Source organism: Candoia aspera, chromosome 2 (assembly GCF_035149785.1).
Source record: "Candoia aspera isolate rCanAsp1 chromosome 2, rCanAsp1.hap2, whole genome shotgun sequence".
Taxonomy (NCBI): Eukaryota; Metazoa; Chordata; class Lepidosauria; order Squamata; family Boidae; genus Candoia; species Candoia aspera.
The window spans coordinates 218,189,263-218,211,464 of record NC_086154.1 but is presented as its reverse complement, the minus strand read 5'-3'; the positions used below and the strand labels follow the sequence as shown (position 1 = coordinate 218,211,464).

At 39.5% G+C, this 22,202-nt stretch overlaps 1 protein-coding gene across 2 annotated transcripts in view; it reads right to left on the bottom strand.

Annotated features, from left to right (window-relative positions):
- FBXL17 (F-box and leucine rich repeat protein 17) overlaps positions 1-22,202 on the bottom strand; it is a 203,700-nt gene that overhangs the window by 4,506 nt on the left and 176,992 nt on the right. The window contains exon 8 of one of the 2 annotated variants that reach the window (XM_063295364.1): positions 13,723-13,865. The exons of the other annotated variant lie outside the window; for it this stretch is intronic. Coding sequence (XP_063151434.1) covers positions 13,723-13,865 — 143 coding nt within the window. The remainder of the gene's footprint in view (positions 1-13,722; positions 13,866-22,202) is intronic. 2 annotated transcript variants of the gene reach the window in all.

The window sequence follows — 22,202 nt, the reverse complement described above, 5'->3', positions numbered from 1 at the left end:
AGTGGACAGGTTGGTGAGATATGCTATGCTGGGAGCCTCTTTATTGCTGAAACCACTTCAGTAAGGAACAGGTACATGGACCAGCACTTCAGTAGTTTGAGATAGGTGAAGGCAGGGAAGGAAAGGAAGGCCCTTGGAGGTCAGAAGAGTAAGCTGGTGAGTGGGATATGCCATGCAGGAATTGCTGAAGGAAGGAAAAAGGTAACAGGCATCAACCCTGCCCTACTTGCTCTATACAATTATCCAGGATCCCTCTAGATTTTATTGCAGGTTTTGTTTCTTTAGAACAATCACAAAATGGTTCAGCAGAACTTCTGGAATGCAATGGTTTGTTCTGAGTTTGAAAGAAAAAAACTCCACTCAAGTTGCAAAGAATGTGGTCAAAACAGTAAGGAATGATTAAAATTAAAAGAGGCAGAGAGAATGCAGAGTGCTTGTAATGGAAATAAAAATGTTGGTAGAATGGTAATTGGTCAGTTGCAAGGAATGTTTGTCAAAAGAGCAAAAAATGTTATATACAAGAACATTGTTCTGGGTACTTTGTACGTCAGGAGAAACATAAAAGCTGAATGCAGTGGGAATAGGGTACGTAGAAAGTGTGTGAAAAAGTCATAGTTACGTGGAGTTGGTGAGATCAACAAAAACAGGTGAAAATTTTAAAGAATAAAAGGCAATATATGAAGTGGTGCAGGGAAGTGATAGAATCAAGGATGGTTTGCAAGGATAGAAAAGTATAAATATAGTGAATGGTTTCGGTAAACTAGATTTAGCCGTATTGTATCTCCAAGCCGTCTGGATCGCGGCTTGGAGAACTGGCCTTGGGGGATTGGAGCCAGTGGCGGCAGCTGGATTGTGGGACCGCCAGGAACGTGGATTGGCAGCCTCGCATGGGAAGTGCTCCATGCATTTTGCATCAATTGGTGTGGCGGTGGGAAGGAAGCCAGTGCTGACGACGGAGGAAGTCCCTACTGGTCTGTGGAAGGGACTATGCCAAGGAGCGAGGAGACGAGGACGATGCTGCTGGAGTGCAGATGAGGGCTGCCTTTTATTACCACAGCCATGTGGAGGTGAGGGATTTTGCTGTGGCAGAGGCAGGGCTGGACTAGGCTGGTTGCAACTGCCAGGGCCCTGTAGCTGCAGTTCCTTCCCCCATGTGGGTGGGTAGCCATTTTGCCTCCCCCTTGGCTGAGAGCTGGAAGGCGCTGTTAATAGCTAACCCCATGAACTATTCTCAATCAATAGTCATCATGACCCAAGAGGACTTGATTGAAAGGACTGTAATTGGAATGGTTAGTAAAGCTGGAACCTAGGTTGTTCCCTGTGATTCTGTCTCCCTGCCCATGGGTGAGAGCTGGGGAAGGCTGTTTTGAATCACTGGTATTGTGTAATTAGGGCCTAAGCGGTCTGGTGAAAGGAGACTGGCTTATGGCATGGTATGGTTGGTGGATGGAGGGATGAGGAGAAGTGGCCTTTGATTAGCTGGAGGTGCTGAGTGCTGAATATTGCATTAGTGCATTGGGCATTAAGGAGCCCTTATTGGTGGACTGCAGGTTATGTGTGAGGTGGGGGGTGTGGGCCTGGGCATAGGAGGGCTCAGGGGAGGGGGGAGGGCTCTGAAGGGATGAGGGCAGGCTATAACATCTCAGTAGTGATGGGTAGAGGGAGAAATGGCAGAAGACGAGGGGCAAGGCATTTACGTATATTGTCCCTGTGGCACATTTCAGCCCATTGGACTCACTCCCAGGCCCCGTATGGCAGTCTTTCAAGGCCCTGGGTTGCTGGCTGCTGCTACTGAATGCCAGGTCAGTGTGTAATAAGGCCACCCTCATCTATGATCTGATCATGGATGAGAAAGCTGACCTGGTGTGTATTATGGAGACCTGGCTGGGACAGGAAGGGGGAGTCCCACTTTCTGAGATGTGCCTGGCTGATTTCTGGGTGTGGCACCACCCAAGACCCCAGGGTAGGGGCGGGAGGATGGCGGTGGTCATCCAAGACACTTGGGAGGCATCTGGGGGCACTGCTCCTCAGATTGCCAGGTGTGACACCCTGTTTATTAGGTTGGGCACTGGGGATCAGTTGGGACTGTTGCTATTGTACCAGCCTCTCTGCTGCATTGCAACCTCCCTGCCTGAGCTTCTTGACTCCATGGCCAGGTTGGCAGTGGAGTTCCCCAGGCTTATGGGCTTAGGGGACTTCAACTTGCCATCTATGAGCATGGGGACTGAGGTAACTTGGGAGTTCATGGCCACCATGGCAGCCATGGGCCTGTCCCAAGTCATCCAGGGCCCCATGCATAATAGTGGTCATTTGCTTGACCTGGTTTTTCTGTCGGAGCAGTGGCAGAGTGTTCTGAAATTGGGGGAGGTATTGGTTTCTCCCGTCATGGCCAGATCACTTCCTCGTAAGACTCCAATTCTCTGGTGCCACCCATCTCCACAGGGAGGCTGGGCCTATTGGATCGGCCTGCCCCAGGAAACTGATGGACCCAGGTGGGTTTCAGAGGGAGCTTGTTCCAGGAAGTCTGCTGCATGGTCCGACCAAAGCCTTGGTGGCTGCATGGAACAAGAGAGCGGCCAAGGCTTCGGATTAGATTGCGCCTGAGCAGCCTCTCCGTGCCGATGGCTCCAACAGCTCCCTGTGGTACACGGAAGAGCTGACAAAGCTTAAGAGGGCTAAGAGATGCCTAGAGCACCACTGGTGGAAGATGTGGAGTGAAGACAATTGAACACAAGCTAGAGCCGCTATTAGAGCCTACCTCATGGCAGTAAGGGTGGCGAAACGTGGTTATTTCTTCGCTTTTATTGCGTCCGCAGACTGTTGCCCGGCAGCCCTATTTCGGGTGACCCAGTCCCTCCTTGGAGGGAGTAATACTGGGTTTCACCTACAGGGTTGCTGTGAGGAATATGCTGCGCATCTAGTAGATGAAGTCACTTGCATTCACTCTATGTTGGACTCCAGCTTTAAGGCAGGGCCAGTGGAGGATACGGGGGTGAAGTCTGGCATGGTTATCTGGGAGGAGTTTGATCCTGTTGGACCTGAGGAAGTGGACAGGGCCCTTGCAGCCACTAGTTCGGCTACCTCTGTATTAGATCCATGTCCCTCCTGGCTGGTTAAGGAGGCACATGATTGGGTCTGGGTGGTGGTTAATAATTTCTTGAGGGAAGGGGTGGTTCTGTCATCTCTTAAGGCGGTGCGCCCTCTCTGCAAGCGACCATCGCTCGACCCAACCAGTCTGGATGGTTTTCGTCCAGTCTCCAACCTCCCCTTTTTAGGGAAGGTTGTGGAGGGAGTGGTCACGTGGCAGCTGCAGAGGACCCCGGATGAAGCAGATTACCTGGACCCTTTTCAGTCAGGGTTCAGGCCAGGTTACGGGACTGAGACAGCATTGATCGCACTCTTAGATGACCTCTGGTGGGAGCGGGATGGGGGAATGTGACCATCCTCGCTCTTCTTGACTTCTCAGTGGCCTTGGATACCATTGATCAAGGTATCCTTCTGGATCAGCTTTGGGAGTTGGGGATGGGCAGCACAGTGTTGTGCTGGTTCTCCTTCCTCTGGGGTCGCCGGTTCCAGTTGGTGTTGATGGGGGGAAGAGGTCTGTGTCCCCTACTTTGTGGGGTGCCTCTGGGCTCTCCCCTCTCCTAATTAACATCTACATGAGGCTGCTGGGGGAGGTGATCTGACAGTTTGGGGTGAGGTATCATCAATATGCTGATGATACCCAGCTTTATATCTCCACCCCAGGCCATCTGAGTGATGCTGTGGATGTCCTGTCCCAGTGCCTGAAGGCTCTAAGGGCCTGGATGGGGAGCAATAGGCTTCAACTCCACCCAAGCAAGACTGAATGGCTTTGGGTATATGGACCTTCCAGTGACAAGGTTTTTACATTGTTGGTCCTGGATGAGGTTGCACTGCCCCAGACCAACCCAGTGTGCAATCTGAGGTCCTTGTAGACTCACAGCTCCTGCTTGAAGAGCAGGTGGGAGATGTGGCTAGGAGGGCCTTTGTACACCTTCAGGTTGTGCGCCAGTTGTGCCCATTCCTGGACTGAGAGGCTTTGCTCACACTCATGCCCTCGTGACCTCCCATCTGCATTACTGCAGTGCGCTCTACATGGGGCTGCCCTTGAAGAGCATTCAAAAGCTTCAACTGGTACAGAATGCAGCTGCATGGGTAGTAAATGGTGTCAGATATTTGACACATGTAACACCACTACTACGTGAGCTGCATTGGTTGCCAGTGTGCTTCTGGGTGCAATTCAAGGTGATGGTTGTCACCTTTAAATCCCTTCATGGCTTGGGACAAGGTTACCTAAGGAACCATCTTCTCCCAGTTGTTTCTACCCATCCAATTCAGTCTGGTAGGTTGGGTATGCTATAGGTCCTGTCAGCCAAGGAATGTCGGTTGGTGGGGACTAGAAGGTGTTCCTTCTCTGCTGTAGCATCTGACCTCCGGAATATTCTTCCTTCCGAGATCAGGATGTCCCCAACACTGTTGGCCTTTTGTAAGGCAATGAAGACCTGGTTATGTGCCTGGTCCTGGGGCCCTGAGTGTGTTAATGGCCCTGTTTCTTGGCTGTATTAACATCCATGCATTGCTTACTTGGTGACCATATATATTTATTTTGTACTTTTAATTGTTTTAGTTATTTCAACTGTTTTATGATTTTTATGATTGTAAGCCACCCAGAGTCACTTGTTGAGATGGGTGGCTATAGAAATAAAATAAAATAAATAAAATAAAATATTCTTTTTTAATCTTATGCATTTAACCTTCTCTGTGCTTTACATAACATTGACTGCCCCCCTTCCAGGGAATAATGTAACACATATGTATGTATTTCCAACTCCAACTCCCACTGCCAAGATGAAGCAATTGTGGTAGTCAGTGCAGAAAATGAATGTGGATTGTCTTACTTGGATGTTCTTTCATGGTAAAAAACAAACCCAAACCAAGCCAAAAACTAGTTGTGATGAGCAGCTATAACACAGTAAATAAAACACTGGGAGAATTTAATATTGGAAATTCTGGATATCATATTTGTCTGTTCAAATCTACTATATCAAACATTGGAGAGCAAATGTATCAATTAGTATGCCACATGTATGGTTTATAACTGAACTTTAAGATGTGGCTCTATCCCATTCTTCAACCTGATGGATATTGGTGAATAGTCAGCTTATTTTCTCGGAATTGATATAGACACTTGAAATTCATGGATCTAGTGGCAACAGATAGCAATGGATAGCACAAAGATCAAAATGAACTACTTTATCAGCTTGACCCAAGATTGGCCATATACGTAAGATGAAAGCACTGGTGGTAATTATGGAAATTCTTCAATTCACAGACAAAACCAAACCATATTTCTGTTTTGGAACCTGATTGTAATCACTAATCTATCAATTTTGTTTTATAATTTTATTTGGTATTATATTGTTTTTATTGCTTTTATTAGTTAGATTGGTTTGCTTTTTTATACTGTTTTTTAATTGTTCCTGAGACACCCATAGTCATGTATGGAGATGGGTGGCTATATAAATTTGACAAATAAATAAATAATACTGGTGAACTCTTTACATACTTAAAATATCAAATGTGTACTACATCCAATATTCAGATTTCCACTGTCTAGAAACCTTTCACATGTCCATCTCCTTTCTTTTCAATGGTTTAAACAGGTTTGTGTGTTCTATATCCTGAGTATTATTTTCTCATTTTTTTAAAGTATATTTTTTAACCTAATAGTTGAATGAATAACATTCTCAGGTGGCCTAATTATAATTCCTGCCTGTAGCTACAACATAATAAAAGGTTTGTGGAATCATTCTGTGTGAAGTGCTAGGCACTTGATCTATTCAGCTGAGATGTTGCACAGAGTTTCAGTGATTACCTCAGTGCTGAGGGCTTAGAGCTAGTTGAATAAAACACTCACAGCAAAACATCTGCATCCTGGATTTTCTGAGTGTTAAGGCAAACAATGTGTTTCAGTTTAAATTATGGATTAAAATCAACAAAAGTGGACTAAGTGAAGGCATCTTGCAAGGCTAGCATCTACCTGAATACTGATGCATTACTTTTGGCAAAGTGTATTACTCAGGTCCATTTCTTATATTATTCTTGTGATGTAGATCACTCCCATGCTCTTGCCTTAGACCAGGATTTCAACCAGGGTTCTGTGGAACCCTAGGGTTCCACTAAAGGTCACTACCCTGAAAGATCACGAATTATTTAAAAAATTATTTCAAATTTGGGCAACTTTACATTTAAGAGCTAAGTTTCATTCTTTATTTTTAGTTTAAGAACACTGTTAATGCATATATACAGGCCTACACATGAATTGAATATAATTTTGTAACCTCTGGCCTATATTTGAGCCTGAATGTGCAGGGTTCCCCAAGGCCTGAAAAATATTTCAAGGGTTCCTCCAGGGACAAAAGGTTCAGAAAGGATGCCTGAGACTGTACCACTAAGTTCTGTAAATAATAAATGAGGGGGTTCTTTCTCTCAACAGCTTAACTCCTTCCCAGATAGCTAGCTCAGTCACCTGATCCATATTGTACCCTATTGTTTGAAGGGAGTACCTAGTATAGCTCCCATGTTTCAAAATTAAGTAACGGTGAAATATTAAACTGATGCTAGTATTAAACTAGTAAATTGGCAATAGTTACTATTAGAACATTGGTAATACAATCTGGATATGTAACTAGCTGTCCCACTCGAATCAAATTAAATACATAAATGTAATAGTCATTATTTGCACTCTTTGCACTCTTACATCATACTTGGTAAACCATTTACATTTTGTATTGTATGAGACTTTTAATACTGCATTAAACTCAGCTAAGTATGCACTGAAAAGTTTCTCTTCTTTGTGAATTATACTTTGCTTGTATACACTATTGTTAAGAATTCAGAATCACTGAGTAATGAAGAAAATGTTGACACTGGAGTCTCAAGTAGTAGTTGTAAAGTTTGAAGCTGCCTTAACAGAATCAATTTGGATAATACTGAGGTATGCAGACATTCTATCTGGAAAATATCTTTTCTATGCTCTCTGAAATACCATATACTTACACAGATCTGTGAAAAAGTGCATATTTCACTTCGCAATTTGAATTCATTAACATTGTGCAGCTTTCCTCACTTCATTTATTTATTTATTTATTATTTAAGTTTATATCACCGCCCATCTCCCTCAACAGGGGACTCTGGGCGGTTTACAATAAGAGTAATAATAAAAACATATAAACCTTAGTTACAATCTAAAAACATAAATAAGATAATAAATATAAAATCCAAGAGGAGATGGAATCACAATCACTAGGGGGTGTTATGGCGCCAATCACCCCCAGGTGGAGCTGTTACCCTCCCCATCCCAAGCAAGGTGGCAGAACCAGGTCTTCAATTTCTTCCGGAAGGCTGGGAGTGAGGAAACCCGTCTCAACTCCAGGGGAAAGATACTCCAACGGGTGGGCGCCACTGCCGAGAAGGCCTGCCTCCTGTCATGAGTAAGGATGGCGAGCAGGGGGCTCCCATCCAGGCTGTAAAGCGCATGCGTAGTACTGAGGAATTAAGCAACCATTCAAAGAGACACAGATCAGGCCCGCCTTAGCCTTTGGGGTTTATATGTCTGGGTTTTTCCCACGCTTATTCAGTTTGTTAGGATGCTGTTTATGTAGCAGTAATAAACTTTAGAGTACTACTCGTCTCAGCATGTGTCTCACTGTTAGGACACCTCCTGTACCCCGCTAGATGAAATTCCTTTGCTGATGGGGTCCATAGCATGCCCTCTCTGCCCAACCGGGTGGGGCAAGTCAATGTTATGGGGATGAGACAGTCCCTCAGGTAGCCTGGTCCCATACCATGTAGGGCTTTAAAGGTCATAACCAACACCTTGAATTGGACCCGGAAGCAAACTGGTACCCAATGCAGCTGCGTAATAGTGGTGTCACATGTGCTGATTTTATAGCACCAATAACTGTCTGCACAGCCGCATTCTGGACCAGCTGAAGCTTCCAGATACTCTTCAAGGGTAGCCCCATGTAGAGCGCACTGCAATAGTCCATGTGGGAGATGACAAGGGCATGAGTGACTGTTTGGAGTGCATCTCGATCCAGGAATTGGCGGAGCTGGCACACCACCCGAAGATGTGCAAAGGCCCTCCTGGCCGCGACTTTCACCTGCTCTTTGAGCAGAAGTTGCAAGTCCAGGAGGACCCCCAGGTTCCGCACTGGTTCCGAATGGGGCAGTGCTACCCCATCCAGAACCAAAGATGACAACTTCCTGGAAACCAAGGGGCCATCAATCCACAGCCACTCCGTCTTACCAGGATTCAGTTGAAGCCTGTTGTTCCCCATCCAGACCCCAACAGCCCCCAGGCACTTGGAGAGGGTGGAGACTGCATCACTTACTTCACCCGGGAAAGAGATATATAAATGGGTATCATCAGCATATTGATGATACCTCATCCCATGGTGACGGATGATCTCGCCCAGCAGTTTCATGTAGATGTTGAAGGAGAGGAGAGAGAACTGAACCCTGCGGCACCCCACAATGGAGGAGTTGAAGGTCGGATCTCTCCTCCTATCACCACTGATTGGGAGTGGCCCTGTAGGAAGGAGGTGAACCAGCCCAAAACTACACTGCCCACCCCCAACCCTCTGAGCCGCCCCAAAAGAATACCATGGTCGATGGTATTGAAAGCCGCTGAGGTCCAAGACAGCCAGGATGGAAGCACTCCCTCCATCCCGCTCCTGCCAGAAATCATCCATAAGTGCAACCAATGCGGTCTCCGTCCCATATCCCGGCCTGAAACCTGACTCAAAGGGGTCCAGATAATCCATTTCCTCCAGAATCCTCTGAAGCTGCAACACAACAACTTTCTCAACCACCTTTCCCAAAAAGGGAAGGTGGAAACAGGGCAAAAATTGCCCAGTACAGTAGGGTCCAGGGATGGCTTCTTGAGGAGGAGGTGCACCAGCGCCTCCTTAAAGGCAGCCGGAAACACCCCGTCCCTCAAGGATGCATTAACCATCGCCTGTACCCAACCACAAGTTACCTCCTGGGCTGATTTTACCAGCCAGGAAGGGCATGGGTCAAGGTGGCATGTGGTTGCATTAACAGTCCGGAGGATCCTATCCACTTCCTCAGGCCCAACAGGATCAAACCGTTCCCAGATAACAGGGTAAGTAAGCTCCCTTGGCATCTCCCCTGACTCCACTTCACACTTAGGGTCCAACTTAGAATGGATCTGAGCGATCTTGTCCTGCAGATGCTTCGAAAACTCTTCTGAATGGCCCTGTAAGTGGGTCACTGAGTTTACCTGACCCAAAAGAGATCGAGCGATCTTAAACAGGGCTGTCGGGCGATATTCTGAGGATGCAATAAGAGCGGAGAAATACGTTTCGCCTCTCTTACCACCACAAGGTAGGCCTTAATAGCAGCTCTAACTTGTGTTTGGTCAGATTCAGTCTTCGTCCTTCTTCAGTGGTGCTCCAGACATCTCTTAACACTCTGCAAAACCCTCAACTCCTCTGTAAACCATGGGAAGTGACAGGTCGAACAAGGCAAGAGAGGTCACATAGGCGCAATCCTGTCCAAGACCCCAGCCGTGGCCCTATTCCAGGCCGCGGCCAGGACCTCTGCTGGACCGTGCAACAGATCCTCAGAAATAACCCCCAGGTCCCTCTGAAACCCTACCGGGTCCATCAGTTGCCAGGGCGGACCAATCGAATGGGTCCTGCCTCCCTGTGGAGTGGAGTGGCACAATAGAATCTCAGGGTTACCAGGGTGTGGCCTGACCATGACAATGGTGATAGATCTAACTCTCCCCTTAGATCACATTGCCACTGCTGAGACAAGAAAACCAAGTCTGGGGTGAGATCGCTGTCTCGAGTTGGGTCCCGAATGATCTGGGACAGGCCCATGGCTGCCATGGTAGCCATGAACTCCTGAGCTGCCTCCAAGGCACGTCCCAGGGATGGCAGGTTGAAGTCCCCCAGAACCATAAGTCTGGGAAACTCCACCGCCAATCCGAGACAGCCTCCAGCAGCTCAGGCAGGGAGGTTGCTACGCAGCAGGGAGGCTGGTACAATAGAAATACCCCCAACTGTTCTCGGGAACCCAGCTTGAAAAACAGGGTCTCGCAACTGGCCACTTGCGGAGCAGTGCCCCTGAAAGCCACTACAGATTCTCTGATGACAATTGCCACCCCTCCTCCCCTGCCCCGGTGTCTCGGTTGGTGCCACACCTGGAACCCAGCCGGGCACATTTCAGAAAGGGCTACTCCCCCCTCTGAACCCAGCCAGGTGTCAGTGATACACACCATGTCTGCCCCCTCCTCTGCGATCAAGTCACATATGAGGGGGGCTTTGTTGTTCACTGACCTGGCGTTAAGAAGCAGCAGCCGGAGACTGGGGCCCTCAAGGATCTGCTGTCCAGCGCCTGGGTATGACCACAGAGAGCTGGAACATGCCACCGGTAATAAGCACCGGGGGCATCTTCCCTGAAGATGTCCTGCCCTCATGTCTCTTTTATGAAGCAGAACTTGTAAATTCACTTCTAGTTATAACTGCAAGCTTCAGATAACTTCTAGGGAACTTCGTGGGATAACAGTCACCCAAGAATTTTCCGAGGAATTATAAGAAATGTTCTTTCTTATAACAGAATGAAAAGAGAATAAAATACAAGTCATCTAACCAACCTCTTGTTTCCTACATAAATTATAAATGAAAAGATACTTACTGAAAATTATATATAATATGGGGATTAATTACTTAAATCTGATATATAAAATAATCTGTATAAAACATTCCTGAGCAATTCAGCAACCATCTTTAGGCAGCTTCTCAAGTTCCTTAAAATTTTTTTATTCTATCTTTTAAAAAGCTAATGTTGCAGATCTAAATTTAAAATAAAACATGTTGGAGGGGATTAAAGTGAATGAAAGCACTGAAATAAATTGCCTTCTAATAGGATTCTGTGAGTTTGGAGTATCAGATATCCTTTTACATAAACAATTTCAAAAATTCAGAGGATCAGTTATGAAGCTATTTGATTTCTGCAAATTATAGCCACTCATATGTGTGTGGGGGGAATAAATGCTGCATACTTGAGGAAATGCCTTTTCTTAAAACAATCAAAATGAATTGAATTTGACTTCAATTCTTAGGTCAAAAAGCACTGTGAAGACCATTTTTATCTGAGGTAATATGAAGAAACATTTTATGCTACCTACCCTACAAACCTTGATTACTTCATAATCATTACTTCACTTTTACTATTTTCTAATAATTATTTACCTCTTTAGTAATATTGCAGAATATGTCAGTGTATCTGCTTATGTAATTTTTCAAAATTCTTTTTTCTTGGTTTCATACTTTTTTAGTTTCTCTTTTTTTCTTTGTGTAGCTTTTTTCTTTTTTGTAGTTTTTATCTTTTTTTCCAAACTTAATAAAATTCTTATTAAAAAAAATTCTAGACTCATACTGATTAGAAATTCTGAAAGAGTTTTGATCCAACAAATCTGTAGGAATTAGGCAAATTGGGAAAAGCTGCCTAAGATGCTACTGTTCTCAAGCAATGATTTACGTTGGAACTATTCCCCTCATTGACTTGATTGGACAATAAAACACTATTTTACTTAATATTATTATTAAGCCATTTTATTCCTTAAAGTAGTTGCTTCAATTCTACATATGGAAATCAAAAGAACCACAATAATGGAAACTTGCTGAAAAACAAATTAATCTGATTATTTTCATAGTGTGGATCAATAGCATAGCCAATAGTGGAATCGGAAGCCAACAGCCAGCTATATAATCAATCAATCAATCAATCAATCAATCAATCAGAGGCTGCCTTTAGCCAGCCCTGCAGTTTCTCTGAACTTGTTTGGCTAGGACTTTGTAATTCTAAATTTATATCAAGTATACATGAAAGAAATTCCAAGGAGAGTATGTCATAAAAGAATATTTTGGTGGAGAGTATTGAAATCTTTTGCTATATATTCCTTATAGTCTTTGTGTTGATGAGTTTTTCTTGCACGTCTGTGAATATCATGTAAAGTGAAATGCCTATCTGGTATAGCAACATTATTCAGTATTTTGGAAAAGGTTAAGAGGGGAAAAATTGAACCCAAGCATACTTCTCATCCATGTGCATGGATGAAGATCTTTTTGTCACAGTGGCATTTAATAACCTTCCCTATTTGCCAAATATTACTTTAATGATGTTCTAAAAGCATTAGTTGGAAAAATAAATGAATTCTGCATGAAGTATAAAAAGTTAAGGAAGAGAAGTTCTCTATTTTCTGACTATGAAAGAGGAACGGAGCTCTTAGAGCTGCCAACATTGCAACTAAAACATTTTAAATTCAGGATACAGCTTCTGAAATTTTGTTCTTTTTATGGCTATTTTCAGCTTTCCTTTGCACAAAGGTTTAACAAGCAAGTTAAATGACCCCCAATGGTGTCTCTTATGCCACACTTTATAGCATTCTCATCAAGATATCCAATATATATTTCTCCATTAATCAAGAACAGTTTTCCCTACTTGCTCTGTAACATTCTCACAGATTCTTATTCTTGCTAGTTTAGTTGTCTCCCTTCACAGCATGCATTTCTTTTTGTAAGAAGTCGGGAAAACATAAGCAAGCAATTAAAGGAATACAGACAATACTGTATATAGATTATACATGGTTTAACTGATGGCATACTAAAACCTGTTTACAACATGAAGGTCACTGAGATTTTTAGTAGTTCAAGACAGGGCAAACAAGGGCTTTTTTTTTTTTTAAAGCTTCCTTTATTGCACAAGAAAGTTTAATTAAACCCACAAAAGAAATATATGTAAAACTGATCAGGTAAATTGAAGACCAAACTTAAATCTAAGGGATCAAAATATCTTTTTAACGATTAAGCAGATATTTTTAGCACTATTCATCAAATAAGACTCTCAGATACAGTCTTCATTTAGCGACTGCCTCGTACAGCGACCATTTAACGACCAAGTTGTTGGTCCTAATTGTGGTTGCTAAACCAGGACTACCATACTTTTCATCTCTTGCCTCTTACAAAACATTCAGGTATAAGCTAGTATGCTCTGTCAACAAAACATACTAATAAAATAGTTGTTTCTTCAGCTTAGACATTTTCTAAAAGTTTCATCTCTATAATTGTTTCATTTGTATAATTGTATAATGTTCTTAAAATTAAAAAAAAGTATAGTAAGGAGATATATTTAAAGGTGTTTCTGAATAAGCAAGAAATTGTCCATAATGTATGGAAAATTTAATAATAAATAAAGATTAAATTGTAGTTTTATCTTAAGTAGATATATTAAGCTTTTTGAATCATATGTTCTCAAAATGATGATTTATGAACAAGAAATGTGAGGCAAAATTATTTCTTTTTAAAAGTTATACTTTTTGTTCTTTTGGGGGGGCAGGGGCTATTTTTAGATTTAGTTTTAAGTCTAGGCAGATGATTATATTAATGAATGCCTTGTCTCATACAGTCAGAAATTAGGAAATTCAGAAAGTTTAAACTATTTAAAACTATGTTAGCATCATAACTTCAGTATTAAACAACCAGATCAGGACCAAAAGATCACATACACAATTCGCATTTACTGTTTTGCTTGATAATTACATAAATGAATCGGGCTTGTAAAACTGCTGGGAGATGTCACATTGACTTTTTATACAAAGTTTCTTACCTTATCACATCTCATCAATCCCAAGTACCTGAGTGATTTACTAGTCTGAGCAATCTGGGTGGCTCCCTGATCTGTGATTTCTTTGCACCACCCCACATCAACCGTCTCTATCGTCATACTGTATCTTCCAATGGCTATCAGCGCTGTAAAACATGAGACAAGCCAGAACCAGAAATGAAACGTAAGTCAGAGAAGCATTTATTTTATAAATGCATGCAGGTATGCATCCACATACCTGTCTAATCACCCATGACTAAACTGCTGGCAAAAGTATTCCTATTTTTTATACACTTGTACACATACTTGGATATAACACATTGTTTAAATTTTGTGGGCTCAAAGCAAGCAAATAGGCCCTGGATGCATAGTGGCTAGAGGCATAGGCAACTGCAGGGAATGTAAGCGGGGAGCAAATCATTTTTTAAAAAATATTTATTTATTGATCATTTTTAAAAAGAAAAAAAAGAACAAATGAACAAGTGAAATGAGAAAAGAAAAAAGGAAAAAATAATTGGTGTAGAAATATAAAACCAATAAGTAGACAAAGGAATTACCGAGACTGTACAATTAGTACGCAGTAATTCATTAATGAGAAATTAACCATAAAAAACAAAGTAATTAAGTTACTTTAACAATATGAGAAAAGATTTGAATCTCTGAGCTAAAATATCCACTGCTTGGTATTTAAAAATAATAAAAAACTATTAGAAGAAAAACTATTAAAAACATCATAGATAAATTTCCAGCCTCTAACTTTGTTGTACTTTGACTGAATTACAATATTTATAAACATTTAAAATGTTTGTGTATTTCTGATTTCATTTTAGTCAGATCTTTTTCTCCTTAAAAACCATACTCTAAAATACTTCCTGCATAATATGTAGTATGTTGGAAGCCACCCTTGCTTAAATTTGGTTAGACGTCTGATGTGAATATATGCTGTTAATTTTGCCATTATTCTCTAAGTTTAAGTTCCCAGCCTGATATCTTCAGTAATGTATCTATTTTCCAACGATGTGCTAAATTTATCTTCATGGCCGTGAATGTATTTTTTAATAAGTAATTGTGATTTTTTTTGTTCAAATGCTTTGGAATTATGCATTAATAATTATTAGTAAGAAGAATTGTGGTTTTATTTCAAATCTGATTTCTAAAATTTTCTGAATAGAGCTGTGTATTTCTTTCTGGTACTTTAGAGTTATTTTACATGTCCACCAGCATGTTCCTTCTATCTCATGGCATTTCCAGCATTTATTACTATATGATTTGTCTATCTTAGCAATTACTGACAGAGTTGTATACCATCTATAAAATATTTTATACCAGTTTTCTCTTAAGTTATAAATCTGAGTAAATTTGGGGGTGGGTACAAATCATAAAATGTGTGTTGCAACATAAATTCTGCTCCTTTTGTACATGCACTGGAATGTTGCACACAAGTACACAAAAGGTGGAGCTTGCCTCCTCATATGATGCACGTATCATTTCTATGAAATCCTACCATTTTCTTTTCTTTCTTTTTCATGAACCCGAAAGTAGTCTCTATTGAATATTCAGTGCAAACTCATAAAACTTATATTTAAAAGCCAGTTTGGTCTAGTGGTTAAGGTGCTGGGCTAGAAACCAGGAGACTGAGAGTTCTAGTCCCGCCCTAGGCACGAAAGCTGGCTAGGTGACCTTGGGCCAGTCACTCTCTCTCAGCCCAACTCACATCACAGGGTTGTTGTTGTGGATGGATGGATGGATGGATGGATGGATGGATAAATAAATAAAACAAATGGCTTCCATATGGACAAACAGGCACAAAACAGTAAGGGAAGATTTAGACTGCATTTTTTAGCATAGCTCCTAGGATGGAATCCCTGCTAGATAACTATAAAGATACAATAATGGCTTCAAAGAAAGTGTTCTTTTGTGCACTTCAGTGCCAGACAACACATTTGGTTCGCCTGATTGTGAGTGTTACACTACTTTACTTCTAGGCATCCCCCAGACTGTTTCATTGCTTAGGACTTTTCAGAAAACAAGGGAAGCCTCTACAATCCTAGATAGGCCATTTAGAGATGAGTTTATCAGTACTCTAAAGGCCAATATAACAACTAGCTAAAATAAAAATCAATTATTGTTGCAAGAGAAAACGTTATTTGCCATAGCCACAGAAAAAATGTATGTTTATCCTTTTTTGGGGATATACTGTCCCCAGGCTGACAGTTATTTTGCCTAGTAAACCAATTTTACATTACATTTTGAGGCTATTAATTATAGAATATTCTAATATTATTTGACACATATAAATCTAATAAATAATAATAATAATTTGGACTAGGCATACACATTCCTGATGTGAATGAGCATTTAACCTCACCAACAGTATCAAGGGATTTTTTTAGTAAACCCCCCCCCCTCCATTTCTAACTACATGCCTGTATGGGCAAACAACTCCAACTAATATTCCTAGCTACAATAAATCAGGCATTGGCTTCAACAGCTAATTAACAATATTTATTTATTTATTTGTTTATTTATTAATTATTGTACTATGATTAACAAAAATTATCAAATAACTGTCATGTTCCCGTTCCGATGTTTATGGTTCTGAGACTCCTTTCATTGGAATAGGCAACCGTTACAATAACTAAATTAACATAGAGAAAAAAAGGTATAGAAAAAAAAACTTTTTGACCCCTGAAAAAGGAGGCCTCCCATTTTAATTCAGAAGGACAAAAAAATTTTCCTTTGGCTATTAGAAGTCTGGGAAATACTCAAGGTCTGGGGTTTTCCCAGGCTTGGTGGCACCTTCTTTGCTTGTGGCAATGGGCATCTCTTCTGACCTGACTTTCCATTTGTCCTTGACACTCTATCTGCAACCCTAACCCTAATAAAACAGCACATATATATCCTAATCAAGGAACTATTAACACAGTCAACCAACCAAACAGCAAACAACAGCCCAATCAAGGAGAGAACAACACTTCCACCAACACAAGCTGGACAGCATATAAACTGAGAGCAAGGCCCACTTCCCCCTTGCACTGAAGATGCTACCTAGCCTGGCAATGAAACGATTGCAAGAAAACAACAAGGCACACAGAGCACCAAGGACTCCACAGTTCAACCCTGAGCTACAAATTTTTGCTTTGATTGGTACCACATATGGGTGTCATACGCTCCAGAAAGCACACACAAAAAAATACTAAAAAGTAGACAGGTACTGCACATGTACAAATTTACCATATACATAAAGTATTACCCTATTATGGCCTATTGCTATTGAGGTAAACAATAAAATCCTTCCAAATCTGATAGAATTGTGGTTCCTGCCTCTGATGTCTCATTATTTTAACTTTGTGATATTTTCTAATGTGGCAATTGAAGAGGCCTTGTTAATCCACATCTCAATTGTTACATTATCTAGAGTTTTCCAGCGTCGGGCAATTTTTATTTTAGCTTCTGAAATTAAATAGATAATACGTTCCTTATTTTTAAGCTTGAAATGGTCCTGTAAATAAATGCAGTAAGCCTAACTCTGGGAAACATTCAATTCTTTGTTTAGTAATGGTACCTATCTGCCCGAAAAATTTACACTGAAAGGATATAGCTTTCTTGCATGATAACCGCAAATGAAAGCATGACCCCCCCCCCTTTTTTTTTTGACAACCTCTCCAACATTTGGAAGAATAATTTTGATATATATGTGCCAATCTGACTGGAGTCAAGTGCCAGTCATGTATAATCTTCTACTGCAATTATTTCATTGAAGCTGGGGTGAATCCACCTAGTTTCCATAATTCTTGCCAATTTGTCTCCTGTATGGATTTGCCAAGATCAGTACCTCAAGCTCCCTTTAAACGATGGGGTGGCTCTCCTATTTCGAATTGCAGTAATAACCTATACATTTTTGAGATTGTTCATTTTGGTTGTTCTAAGTAGTTAAGTATTAAATTCTCAAAGTAACTCTGTGTTGCTGAAGCTCTAGCATTCCTATTGCCCAAAAGAGATTTGAGTTGATACCCAAAGAACCATGGTAACTAATCATATATTCATTACTATATCTGATCTTTATTGAGAGTTTCCCTATTACTATAAAAATCTTTTAAACAGTAAAGATTGTATTTCTCAACAATTTCATTTTAGCCAAGCCATAGTAATTATCCTGATCTATATATCTTATTAAGGGAGTTAAAGGAGAAGTATCCTTTATCAAAGCTATGCATATGCTCTATGCGTAATTGAAGCATTTGGATCCATTGTTTAGAAGAGTCTTCATAATTATCAATGCAAATTTATTAATATTTTAGTAATAGTGATGCCTAAGTATTTTAAAGATTTATGTACTGTTGGACTTCCTAAATCTATAGAAATATCCTTTTGAATTTTTGGGTGTGTGTGAAACAACATAAAATATGATTTTTGAAAATTAACTGATAGACCTGACACCTCTGCAAATTCTTTTAATTCCTTCTTATATAGTTAGCTGAATGGGAAGAATTTGAGAGCATCATAACCATATCATCTGCAAATAATTTTAAAAGTTATGTCTTGTCAACCAATGTTATCCTATAGATCTGATTGTTAGATATAAATGCAATTGCCAGCACTTCTATAGCTAGGTTGAATAATAAAGGTGATGTAGGGCAGCCCTGCTTAGTACCTCTTAAAATTTAATAAAATCTGAATCATAACTGTTAAGTCTTATCTGAGCTTTAGTGGGCCAATAAATATGCTCAATCATCTTACAAAAACCAGCCCCAAATTTAAATTAATATTAGTTTTAAGAATGGTAGTTCCAGCGAATCAAAGGCTTTAAATATATCTAAAGAACATATGGCTAATGAAAGTTTATTAATTTTACTAATTTTACTACAGTAATTTGTATAATATTTAATAATTTCCTGATGAGGTAGATATATTTTGATTTGGAATAAAACAAGATTGATCTATGTGAATAATTTTACTTATAATCACTTTTAAACAGATAACTAATAATTTAATGTAGAGTTTATAACCTGTATTAAGAAGTGAGATAGGCCTATAAGATGACAATTCCTGTGAATTTTTACTGATTTAAGTATCAGAATTCTTAGACTGCTTCCAAGACTCACCAGAGGGAGGTCCCACTGGTGCAAAGTATTGCATAAAAGTAGAAATTTAGGCATTAAAACTTCTTTAAATTCTTTGTAAAATGCCCCTGACAGTCCATCAGGGCCTGGACATTTTCCATTTTGAATAGTCTTAAAGACTTCAGGAAAGCCATTTTGGTATAATGGTTAAGGCATCAGGCTAGAAACTGGGAGACCATGAGTTCTAGTTCCGCCTTAAGCATAAAGCCAGCTGAGTGACCTTGGGCTTTCTCTCAGCCCTAGGAAGGAGGCAATGGCAAACCACTTCTGAAAAACCTTGGCAATAAAACTGCAGGGACTTGTCCAGGCGGTCTCCAAGAATCAGACACAATTGAACAGATTTTTTTTTTAAAAAAGACTTCAGAGATTTCTGAAATAGAGAAAGGAGAGTCCATAAATTGTATGTCATCTGGAGCTAATTCTGGGAATGTTAATCTATTTAAATATTGATTTAATTTTTGTTAGTGATGGATTATTTGAGTTGAAAAAAATTGAATTCTTGTATCTTTGGTTTTAATCACTATTTGGCCATTTCTATTTTTAATTGCAGTAATACATTTTTTCCTTAGCTTTTTTCAATTTATTTGCCAATATTCTAGAATTTTTATTATCATGTTTGTAATATCTTTGCTTGGTAAAAATAATTTGAGAGAAGATTTTATCTGTCTCCAGGTCATCTAACTCTCTCCTTTTATTTACTATCTATTTATATATGCTAGTTGATCCAGTTTTATTATGCTAGTAGATTGTTAATTTCTGAATAATGCCTACTTGCCTTTTGTGATTTTTTAAAATCATGCTCATCTGGTTTATACACTCTCCTCTTAATACGGCCTTCATAGCATCCCACCTTACTCTTACTGATGTTTTATTTTTATTATTTTCTTGAAAAAAAATTCACAAAGTTTGAGCTAATTGTTTGAGCTAATTGCTGTTGCATTGTATAACAATGTAAGATTAAAATGCCATTGATAAGTAAATGTGATAATGTCTTCTAATTTGAAGGTAATAATCACTGGAGTGTGATCTGATATAAGTATTGGTGCAATTTTAACTTGTGGAAAAAAAAAACTTGAAAAAGTTTTATGCATATGTAGTCTATCCTAGAGTGGGATTTATATCTAGCTGAATAGAAACTTGTTTCAGGACTCATAATTGTCCATACATCTGTAAATCCATGACTATGCATTAAATTTTGAAACCTCTTATATACTCCAGTCTGAGGTTTAATGCATCAAAATACTGAAGTCCTCTCCTATTATAAAATTATCTGTGTTATTTTTTTATTATTCATAATCCTTCATAAATAACCAATCTGACCCTGATTAGGAACATACTAGAGTTAATGTTTTTTGGTCAAATTTCCTTTCTATAAATATATATCTACCTTTCCTATCTGATAGAATCTGTTGAACCTTGAAATTTATGCCAGCTTTGAAAAGAATGGCTACTCCCTTTGATTTATTAAATCTGTGTACAAAAAAACTGTTTATGAAAACACAGATTTTTTTTCTGCTGTGGCATCTACCCTGTGGAACGTCATCCCACCTGAGGTGAGGCTGGCCCCATCCTGGTTAACTTTCTGTAAGTCCCTCAAGACTTGGTTGTGTCATCAGGCTTGGGGGTCTCAAGGGAATGGTGAGTTAATGAGATGGCTCCATTGTCTGTAAGATCTGATGCTCTTTTGCCTTTTTAATCATATATTATTGTTTTACTTGTTGTCTTTTTCTATTGCTATTTTATAGTTTTTTATTGTAAGCCACCCAGAGTCAGGTTCTATGAGATGGGTGGCCATATAAATATGATAGATAGATAGATAGATAGATAGATAGATAGATAGATAGATAGATAGATACCTATCATTCAACTTATTTGTTGTATATGTTTCTTGCAATATAACCACATGTGGCTTAAATGATTTAACATAATTAGCAAGAGAAAATATTAACTGCACACAGTTTCTCTATGTAGAGAAACTAGATAGAGATGCTCTAAAAATGCAGGTAATGGGAGAGCAATATATAATTATTTCTCTAAATGTTAGAGGTCTAGGAGATCCTATCAATAAAAAGGACTGCCAGTTAGCAATAATTTAAAATTTATTAAGAGTACATTTACATTTCAGGAAATTACTAGCTACAAATGCCAAGTCCTACCATACCATTTTTTCACCCATTATTCTACTATGGAATGTATATCTTCTATATGTCTTAAGTTTATCTTAATTTGTTTAATATAACTGACATCAAAATTTAGAGTTGCTAATTATATTGTGAGTAGGGAGCAAAATATCCTAGGCCATTTCAGTGCAGAACACTATGTTTCTAAGAGGAAGCGAGAAAAAAATCTATAACACAACCTGGCACACAAGCCTTACAACTATATCATATATTCTATAGAGTGGATGATTTACAATTAATCTCAAAAAATTGTAAAGTTAATAGCCTAATATAACTTAAAAAGTCCTCTTCTTAATGTAAAAGGAGCATGGTCAGATCTAACGATAGAATGAACTATATTCCATTAATGAAGAGGAAATTAAAAAAAAAATCTAATCAAGAGTGTAAGAAATGTATAGTTCCTAATTTTGAGGGTGAAGCGTGTAAGAAATGTATAGTTCCTAATTTTGAGGGTTAAATTGATATCTATCAATTTAAACTCCTGTAAACTCCTGGAACACTTCTCAATTTTGATTATAACTATATATTTTAAGGGGGGATATTCTTATCCTTTTCTAAATTCAGAAGATTCATATCACCGCCTAGAATCAAATACTAATCTAGATAATCCACACATTCTTCCTGCATCTATGAAATAAATCAGGATCATTTTTATAGAATCATGAAAATTTACAAAAACTAAATCAATTAGCTCAGATAATAATAATAAAATCCACATAATATATATGGAGGATCTCAATATATACTTGTATATTCCTATATCTTAATCTGTTTGTGCTGTCTTGGAGAATTTTTCTAATTATTCTGAAATTGGTAGACATATCATCTTCTTATTCAATGTATTTAATGATTTGGGCCTCTTTTCCATCAAGCCTATTGTATCATTATAATGAGATGCCCAGCTATCACCAATTGAACTGGACTTTATCTTTCCAAGGTCAGTAGCTTCTTTGGACTCAATTCTCTGTTTAAAATGCACTTTGTTTTTTAACATAGAGGAAGGCAAACTCTATCTTTGAAGACTCTTGTGATAAATATTTGATATGCTGACAGATGTTTACATGGATGAAAGTGTTTTGATGGAATTTTCTTTTGAAAATTGATGTAGTATACGTTTATAGAAATCAGTACATGGTAGCCAGAATAACACCTTTCTTATATCCTGATAAGAAATTTTGTA